Genomic DNA, 10,275 nt, shown 5'->3' with positions numbered 1-10,275 from the left:
TAGAGCTGATTTAAATGTTTTGCAGTCACAAAACACTATTCCTACTTGTGAACGACAGCAGTTCTCTCATTATTCCCTCGATGTTCACAATCCCACGAAAGATGCCTTTGTTGACAACGCGAAAAAAAGCTAAATGTAGCGATGATGCGACCTCAATCAATCATTTTCATGGCCCGGAGGCACAAAAGAAGCCAACAAACTGAGCCACTGCAAAGAATCTTCTTCCCCTCGTTTCATTAGAAATGCAGAGAAGCTGTGTGACTCCTCTGACAGTGAATGGGAAGAGATTGTTGAGAATTTATGCTATTTGTTCAAAGCTGGAATAAGTTGCCTTTCTCTGGCCATAATGGGGAAAATTGAGTAGAAACACAACTGTCTTTGGCTGAAATTGCAATCCTCATTGTCAAATTAGATTTTTCTTTAGTTCTGCTCATTTTGATGCTTCACATTCATGATTACAAGCGAATAGTATCTAATATGAATACATCTGTTCTCCATGATGACAGGCATGCACACATTGATGAAATATTTGAGAAACAGCTAATGGGATTTGAACCAAGATGGAACCCCCACCCCCCTAGGGAAAGAAAATGCACTTTGCCTAAACTCAGTCTGCTTTGTTGTTGTCACCTCGTCTGGTAAATTTCGTTTATCCGTGCTGCTGGCGTGGAATGATGACAAAAGTGCTCAGTGCGTACATGCATACTAAAAGTCATGAATTCATGCTATGTAACCTGCACACGCACCTTCTACTGGAAAGGCTCAGTTTTTACTGGTTTGGATGGACTAAACCCATTATCGTTGGCAAATACGAGCAAACTGGCATCAAAGCCGGCCAAATTCAAATGTGCCTAAAAATATTTAACAAAGCGAAGGTGGTAATTAAGACATGTAAACCTTTATGGCTCCAACATGGATGTGTGAAATTCCCCTGAATACTGTCCAGCAGTTTTTAAGTAGATGTTGATTGCCCCCCCCACCTATTTGGTCAGTGGCAAAGGAACTGAGTCACGTCAGCCATAGTAATGTGAATGTAAGAATCAGAAGCTTCAATCTTTTAGTCAGTTAGAACCCCATTGAATAACATTTTTACACAGGCATAGTGTCATTCACCCTTCACTCTCTTTACAAACGACTACCAAGCTTGACGTTCCAGAGAAACATTCAAATGCAGACTGAAAGCACGGCAACCTTTGAAAGGATATTATGCCGTTTGAAAAATGCTGAATAGTTCAGTCCCATTTGGGTACCATCACCTGAGATCATCATGTGCACGCTTGCTTTTTTTCTCTAACCAGCAGAGACATTCACATGGTAATTGTGTCGCTTATCAGTGATACTGATTTTTAAGAGATTAAAAAAAATGTTTTTTTAAATGAAAATAGGACACCAAAAACCCAAGAGAGAGTATCTGTATACAAACTGCAATCCCTTACGAGAGGGAAACTCGTGTTTCCCATCACCCACAATTTAACTTCAGCTCTCAGCAAGCGCCCCACTGCCCAGGGGAAGAACTGTACAATGAATGGAAAAGCAGGCCAGACTTCTATCCAGGCCATCTTTATTGATCCTCAAAAACCCTTTTTTCACAAAGACCATCCCCCATCTTGACCACAAAAAAAAAAAAGGAGGGGGGGGACAATATAAACAAACAATAAATACTCTGCATGATTAAGGCGGTTCTACATCTCCAATAGAACACAACAGTGTGGACATGTTGGAGTTTTACAGCTTCATACAGTACAAGCAGTAAATTGGTTGAGAACATCACATCTAAAAAAAAAAAAGGTAGCACTTCATCGAGTGAACCATTTTGAAGATCTGGATGACACCCCCGTTCAAAATGATAAAACAGGACCAGTTTCCACCTCTGGCTGTTTTTTTTTTTTTTTAAATGATCTTGTCACATAAGCTTATTTTATTTAATATGAGGCCAACTAGGAACAAAAAAAAAAAAATCATGACACGTGAACTTAAATTTTCTCCCCTGCTTGACTGCCAGAAAACAAAAACAAAACCATTAAAACCACTTATTTCTCAAACAAAAACAAAAAAAAGAGAGAAGGTGGTTGTTCTTTATATCAGGTTTTCTCAGCAATAAATAAATACACTGTTCGAGTGCACTGTCAAAGTCTACCTAGACTCGGAGGCTGCACAGTGTCGTAGCATTGTTCGGAGTTCTCAGCGTTTTTATTACATTCATGTCCAGAAACGAGAGGTGGAACCGGGTCTTAAAGCCATTCGCCCTCTGGCCACTTGTACACGTGAAACCCGAGTACCGAGTGTTCACTGTGGATATCCACAATTCTCTCCTGCGCATCCTGTGCTGCAACTTGGCTTACTTGCAAAGGGAGGCTCTCACAAAATGAAAAGTGAATAAATGAGCTCCTTCGTCCATCCTAGACAATTTCTTACTCTTCCATCTCCATTTGTGCCCCCGCTTTTTACTTTTTTTTTTTTTTCTTTTTCAGCAAATGAGGTCCTCTCAGCAGCTAACAGTGCTGGGTTGCTGCTTGCTGACAAAGTCCGACAGGAAGTCAAACTCATTCTGCCCCAGGAAGAGTTCTGGCAGCTCCTGGACCCGATCCAAGCCCAGTTCCATGACCAGCGATGTCAGGACTTCCTCATCGATCATATCAGCGTCCATCCCGTTCAGGGCCAACGCTGGCCCAGCCATGTGCTGCATGTTAGCCAGCTGGGCCGGGTTCATGCGATACTGAGCCGTGGGCCCCATGTGGTTCCCGCCCATAGGCCCCAATGGATGTCCGTGGTATTGAGTGTTGAGTTTCTGGAGCTGCATGCTGGCCATGAGCTGCTGGGACGTTAACCCTCCGTTCATGAACTGTTGTTGCTGCTGCTGCTGCTGCTGCTGGTGCTGGTGCTGCTGGGCCTGTTGCTGGTGCTGCTGCGGGTGCATGTGATGCTGCTGCTGGGGGTGATGCTGCTGCTGCTGCTGCTGCTGCTGGCCGTTGTACATCATGTTACCAGAGACCATATGGTGATGACCCATCTGGGCCCCATTCAGCTGTCCATTCATTGGTCCGCCTACCATCCCCTGCCGCTGTCTCATGGCGTTCTCCATGTTGGCCTGGGCTCCACCATAGTGCATCATTTGGCCATTGGGCAGCACCCGCATGCCCTGCTGGTTGGCATGTTGCTGGTGACCTGCCTGCAGGCCACCATTCATGCCCATCCTGTAACCGTGGAGACCGGCACCTGCTGAGCCATGATTCATGGGCATCATCAAATGGTCTGCCATGTCTCCTGTTCTAGGAGCGGAGAGAAGACAGTTAGGATGATGCACCGGGCAGGAAAATGTTTGAAATCAGCATGCATTTATTGGGGAGGAGGAGCACATGGTGCCATGTTGCTGCAGTCTATACCAGTTTAACACCCAGCCAGTCACCCCCCCTGTTCACACTGACCACATGCTTCACCTTCATGATTAAAGAAAAAAAATGCTATTTTCCTGCTACTGTCACCATCCTACCTCACAAGAACACAAACGCTTCAGTCACAAATTACCCACAAGGTTATATTTGCATATCGTCCAAGATTTTTAAATTTCACACTTTTAAACGTCTTTATTTCCTCTTTGTACCAATGAAAGAACGCCCGGGGTGATATTCCAAGGTAAACACATTGTTTCTTTCCACTCACGCATGATTTCACGCACGACTGATTCGACTAAATATTTAGAATTACGCGTGTCGTCCTAACGCGCCGCTTGCATGTCAGTGTAAGCAAGGTGGTGGTGGTGGGGGGGAATAGAGGAGAAAAATCTGTTTCATTTCACGCACGTAAGGTTGCAACAAAGAACACTGACATCATGCAAACCTACATCTCCCCAACAGCTGAATCACCACATTTCTAACGAGGCAGAAAATCCAACAAAGGCTTTCACGTGTCGCTGGTGACCCACGTCTGCGTTCGGCTACCCGGCGGGCGGTCAGCGGTGCTGTGCGTCCGGAGCGTCTTTTTTAATTCCTCATTTTTCTTTTTTTAACATTTGAGTTTGAAACAAGGGGAAATGCAAACAATGGGATCATCATCATCAGCAGCAGCAGCAGCAGCAGCCGCTCAGCGCACCACAGACCAAACCCCCCCTCCACCACCACCACCACCACCACCACCCCTCCAAAAAAAAAAAAAAAAAAAAATCCACCATCAAATATAACCGATAAAACTCACTCACCCGTGTCCCGATAACGTTTCCACGAAGTTGCGCTACTTTGACAACGATCCGTCTTTTTAAAAAAAATAAATTAAAAAAAAATCAGGTTTTTCTTTCCCCCCCCCCTTTGCAAGGCACAAAGCTCCTCTGGATTACAGTGCGTATTCCACGGGGTTACGCGTCATTCTCAAGCGGAGACGGGGCGCACAAAGACTGCCGCATCAGATCTTGAAACGACTGCCTGTTTTCTGGGTCAACTCAGGGATTATGTACATCTGAAAAGCTGAGAGGAAGGCAGGCGAGGAGAGGTGGAGCCTCGGTCCTGCCTCGTCTTTGTTCCTATTGGCCCTACTTAATATAATTGTGCATGGGCGGATAGTGATGTCTGCTGGAGAGCTGTGACATAGTGGCGATTTAAAGACCCTCCTCCCCAGTTTTCCTTTATAACATTACATGTATTTAGACATCTTGTTTGTGTTCACAAGTAACAGCAGCTGTCATTTATTTATGTAGATATTAACTCAATTAGTTATTTAGATAGATAGATAGATAGATAGATAGATAGATAGATAGATAGATAGATAGATAGATAGATAGATAGATAGATAGATTTCTTGCTATGTGAATGCACACCTTCTTTCTTTTAGTTTCCTCTCACCGGCTCCCTGTCGTCGATTTTAACATATGACTCGACTTTTAAGGCTCTGCGTGGCATGGCCCAATCCCCATTAAGTTCTCCCCAGGTGACAGAGTTTATGGCCGCATCCTGTACCTGAACAACTCCGATTAGAATGTGGCCTTTGCCTCCTATTAATTTGCAATGGTTGTACTGAAGGAGGAGTAATAAATATAAAGTTATCATTATTATGATTTCATTTCCAAGATCACTGAGAACACTGCTGGTCCAAGTGACCCAGCAGTCTGTTGTGTGCCCACCTCGGTGAGACAGTAGAGGGAGGGCGGAAGAACAACCTGTGCACTGTTACTGGCAGCATCAATGTGTGGTCTCCTTTTTTATTTGTATGATAATGAATTCCTGCATGTCTATACGTGCGTCAGCACATGGGCTCACCTCTGCTTTCCAAATGCAGACGACTCTCGACCGCCCGTGAGCAACAACCTCTTACAGGCAATCGCAAATGAATGGAACCACTTGGGGTGAGTGAGCCAACCCATTGTCCTGGGAATTGAATTAATGGCCAGGCCCTTAACAGGTATTGACATTTCCTGACATCGGCCAGTCACTTGAAACTTATGTTAATAAACCACTCATAGGTGCGGGCACGAGTACTGGGTGCAAAACTCACCTATCCAGTCAGTCCAAACAAAACACAAAATCAACATCAGTTTCTGTTGTGCCCTGACAACCTCTCGTTTAAAAAAGGGAAAAAAAGAAAGCTTGCATTCTGTGCAAGGTTACTGCTGTTGGTGAAAACATGACTAACAAATGTTTTAAAATGCATTCAGAACATCCAATTGTTGCTGTTTTTTTGTTTTTTTAAATTTTAATCTCAGGGTCAAAAGCTTCCAGTGGTGACATTTACAATGAAGACTGCAGATAGTGCACACAAAACTGCATCTCACTGGTCATAACGTATTTCTAAGTGTGTTTAAAAAAAAAAAAAAGCAAGTCATCTGCATGAAATACTAATCAGCCATGACTGTGGTGGAGGATATACATTTTGTAATCATGCATCCAGTAAATAGGCTTGTGCTGTAGTTAGGTAGACACACTGCAAATCCTTTTTTTTTTTTTTGCACATTATTGCCCATATCTCTTGCTCTGGTCTATGGTTACAGGGAGGGACCTCCACACACTCTGCCTTCAGCTATTTATTGATTCCCATGCTTACGTGTGAGCGTGCATGCATGTTCTTATCGCGGGGACGGGGAGTTCATGTGACCATGTTTATAGGAGCAATTGGCTGGAGGTGCTTTCTCTATTGCAAGTTTTGACATACCTCTGAGTCAAACTGCAAAGTATGTAGTAAAAATGTAGCAGCTGAAAGATGAATTTATTTCACACTGCTTTCACATTATTAAACACTTTTTAATAAAAGGCTTGAACTTTCCTCAGTTACAAGAGCACAAAAGCCATGCTCTTTCAGAAGACTATGTACATCTAGGGTCTTTCTAATCTGAGCTTGTTGTCTGTTACTGTTATCAGCCTCTGCACTTTTCCTGCTGTCTGAGACTGTTGCATGGCTCTCAGAGGCATTACAGCTTCCCAGCGTTTATGAAGTTGACCATAAAATCCTCAAAACATGGACATGCTGCCTCCAGGCCTTGTATGTCAGACTTCAAGGAAGCTGGTAGACAGTCTGTAAAGATCCAGAGGCCAATGTTCATTACTTCTCAACAGGGTTTCAGAGCATGTAGAGTGCCCCCTCGGAGCTCAGGCACCCACTGGAGTGAAGTGGAATGGAAGAATGTTGTTTTTGCAAGGTTGGATGAGGCAAGGACTACTAATTTCTACCCGATTTCTGCCAGTTCAGGTTTTAAATGTTGCATTCAAACCTGTGACAGATCTCTATGCACGCTCTCTATAACTGAACTTTATGTGGGGTTTTTTTCTGTTTGTACATCACGTAACTTGAAATGCATTTTTACTACTTCTCACTTCCAATAATTTGCAAGCTGATATGCGTGACTTATCTTGCGTCTGCAGAGTTTGGCGATTAGATGGGCAAACTGATGAAGAACTGCATTATACTGATCAACTACCCCTGAAATAATCACTTTTAAATCTCTGTCAATATCAAACAGTCCCAAATCTAGGACTGCTCGACTCGACCCAGCCTTTGTGATTAATCACACCCAATGCTGCTTCTGCCAGTAATGACTGGCAATCCATCTATAAGACTTTTGACTTGTATACACATGCAGCTTAAAAGAGGTGAAGCCATAACAATGAGTTCTCAGAAATGCTGCGTCACTCTTTCTATAGCATTATCATTACAATTTCTGTTATATAAGATTTGTTGCCTCTTGTCCAATAAAACAAATGTGTAGTACTTTTTTTCAGACAGCGAATCAACAGGTTCCATCTGACAATAGAATTATCAACACTTTAAACAACCAGATTTTCTTTTGGGGAACTGATTGTTGTTGATTAATTGATTAAAAAATAACATTTCAATACATATAATATACCCAAAATTTTACAAGACATGAATGAACTGTAAGCTGTATTCATATAAACTGGAAACTACTTTACTCATTGCTACACTGTCTGTGATCATTAAGTCAGTTTATTTTAACTCGTAGGCACATTTCCCTTGAGATGCAAAACCAAAAGTTGGTCTGCCTGTCTCTGTCTCTCGCTCTCACTCTCCTTCGCTGTGGGGGAGGGTTGTTATTGTCCTGGTAAATGAGAGAGTCTCTATAAATACTCCCAAGGCTTCCTTCTCGTCTCAACAACCAATCAACAGTCACCGTTCAGTCGAGCAGCTGAGAGAGAGCAATAAGCCTGAGTCAAGGCTAACAGGGAGGGAGTGGGGGAAGTCTGAGTCAAACATAAGGTGGTTGGGGGACTTTGGAGCAGAAACCTGGTAGCTGCCACTCACAGACCTGAGGCCACAAGTGGGGGTTAGTCATGAGTGAAAGTAGTGAATTGATGAGGTTGGGGGGTGGTCACAGTTTACCACATTAAAGCAGCTTTCCAAATACTTTGTAATTGTTCCTCGTCAAGTTAAATAAGCATTTTACCCTTTAAATACAATTGCTAATAAAATTATGCATCTGATATGTCTGTTTCCACACACTTATCTCATTGCATCTATGGATCTTCTCATTTAAGGATTCCAAGGAGGCAGATACTTTAAAAAGACAAAATGCAGGGCATGCCGCAATTCTTCTGCAAAAACAAATTTCTATGTAACAACCTATTACAATTCAATGTCATTTTCTGGTCACTGACTGCTTTATCAGCTATGTTGTGATAAAATTTGAGCACAGTCTGTGTTACTGTTCGTGTCAACAGCTGTGCTAACTTCAGAATTAGATTTAGCTGAAAGGACTGGGCTCATAGTTTGAGTCGAGGTAATTGGGCCAGTCCTGGACAGAGTAATGAATGTGAAAAAGAATGACTTTCTCAACAACACCCTTTAGTTAAATCCAATAAAAACATGTGAGATGTTAAATTGGATTATAAGCTAAAAAAAAGAAGAAGGAAGGAATCACTTTATACTGGTGTCTGTCTTTCTGTTCTACTGTCATTGAGATGTCTATACAGATTCACAAACTTCATCTTGTAATCCTTCTCAGACAAAGCAGAGTCATCAGCCGCCGCCACCAGTTTGTACCAAACACTTTCTGACAGGCTTGCTTAACACATATTATCTGCTGCAATAAACAATTATCTTTACTTCATTCACATGTCTTTCTGACCTTTGAATGATAACAGATTTACTGTTGGGTCAGTTTTGGGTAGGATGCGGCGCTGCAGATACTTTAAAAAGGCAAAATGCAGGGCATGCCTCGATTCTTCTGCAAAAACAAATTTCTATGTAACAACCTATTACAATTCAATGTCATTTTCTGGTCACTAACTGCTTTATCAGCTATGTTGTGATAAAATTTGAGCACAGTCTGTGTCACTGTTCGTGTCAACAGCTGTGCTAATTTCAGAATTAGATTGAGCTAAATCCTTAAACAGTATGCCTGTTGGAAAACTTGCTATCTGTCTGAAGGATATTTCACCATGCATTGCTTTTCCTATAGATATTTTTAAATGTTTTTTAATTACTTTAATTTTATTGTATGGTTTGGAGAACCCTGAAACACAGTTTTCTTCCATCACTCTTTTTCTTCACTGCTTTTACATGTCACCTCTTGCTATGTGTCATACAACTATCGAAGCTGAAATAATTTGAGCTCTGCACTCTGTGACAGTTTCTAGCGATGCGCCATGACAATGGCAGTTCTTCATCCTTGAGAAATGTCGCTGCTCTTCCTGATGGAAAGTGATGACACAGCAAGCAGAGAGTAGTTTTGCCACCGATCATGTGGAAAAAGAGACATTAAAGAAATATTAGCTAAAATGGAGTGTATCAGACAGAGGTTGAGTGAAGGTGCTGCAGCAATATGGAGAAAAAAAAAATCCTAACACTGAACCATGTATAAATAGATCCCAAAAAGAAAGTATGAACCTGAAATGAATATAATTTGGCATCAAATTTGAGTTATCCCTGGTTTCATGAATTCAGTATTGGGTTATCGCCTAAAAAAAATGTGTACATTTGCAGCTCTTGCCGCAAGTCCACCGTCTGCATTTCAAAACAACACATTTCCTTAGCATTTACTAGCCTGACGGTCACAAACACTAATCATGTCCTCACTTTGCTGCACTTCCTGTCTCTGCACCCACTGATGATGTTTAAAATAACCTTCACTTGCATGCAATTTCAGTGCTTAAGTGAGCGAAAGAAACGTACTGGACAGACAACAAAAGCCAGCAAAACCTGTCAAACAAGTAGCTAGTGTAGAAGGATGGAGTAAGAGGGATAATGTGAAGGATGACCTATTAATCATTCATTATCACCAAGCTCTGGTAATGAGGTGATGACTCTTTAATAATTAGCAATGTGACTGAAGCATATTTCCATAGCAGCAGCCGGAGGACATTGGGGACAAATGGGGAAGGGAATCTGTGATGCACCAGGCGCAAAAAAGAACAGCCCCCATAACAGCTTAGCAAACAATAACTGTCCTGATAGGGGGCTGTGGGAGGCACGGACGGAGAAACACAGATCGACAGAGGAGAAGGGAGATAATGAAGCTGTGCACAATATAGAGATAAGAATGAGCCATGGAGGAAATAACACATTGAAATAGTTATGCCTATATGTACTGTATATGAGTGTTAAGTTGTTCACCCAGCAGACTTTATTATCTGTGTCGGCCTCATTTGAACAGGGACAGGGCCTTCAGGCTTTTCCAACACGCCAGTCAACGGAGAGCTGTGGCCGACAAACACTCCAGCCTTCCATGGGCTTATTCATCTTGCACAAAACACACAAAAGAGCAGACCATGAGCCACATTCTTGACATCCAACCTCATCACCCCCACTACAGTCCCACCCCCGGCAATGACTCGAGCC

At 42.5% G+C, this 10,275-nt stretch overlaps 1 protein-coding gene across 4 annotated transcripts in view; it reads right to left on the bottom strand.

Moving 5' to 3' along the window:
- Window positions 1-1,544: 1,544 nt before the first annotated feature.
- The window catches only part of cited4b (Cbp/p300-interacting transactivator, with Glu/Asp-rich carboxy-terminal domain, 4b), a 10,484-nt gene continuing 1,753 nt past the window's right edge, over window positions 1,545-10,275 (bottom strand). The window contains exons 1-2 of one of the 4 annotated variants that reach the window (XM_068323801.1): window positions 10,051-10,099; window positions 1,545-3,264 (exon numbers count right to left, since the gene is read on the bottom strand). In XM_068323801.1, coding sequence (XP_068179902.1) covers window positions 2,486-3,259 — 774 coding nt within the window. In that variant the 5' untranslated portion in view covers window positions 3,260-3,264; window positions 10,051-10,099 and the 3' untranslated portion in view covers window positions 1,545-2,485. Of the gene's footprint in view, window positions 3,270-4,195; window positions 4,443-10,050; window positions 10,100-10,275 lie in introns of those variants that run through there. The other 3 variants (XM_068323800.1, XM_068323799.1, XM_068323802.1) reach the window with 3 other exon arrangements.

Source organism: Antennarius striatus, chromosome 9 (assembly GCF_040054535.1).
Source record: "Antennarius striatus isolate MH-2024 chromosome 9, ASM4005453v1, whole genome shotgun sequence".
Taxonomy (NCBI): Eukaryota; Metazoa; Chordata; class Actinopteri; order Lophiiformes; family Antennariidae; genus Antennarius; species Antennarius striatus.
This window is presented reverse-complemented; position numbering and strand designations above follow the sequence as displayed.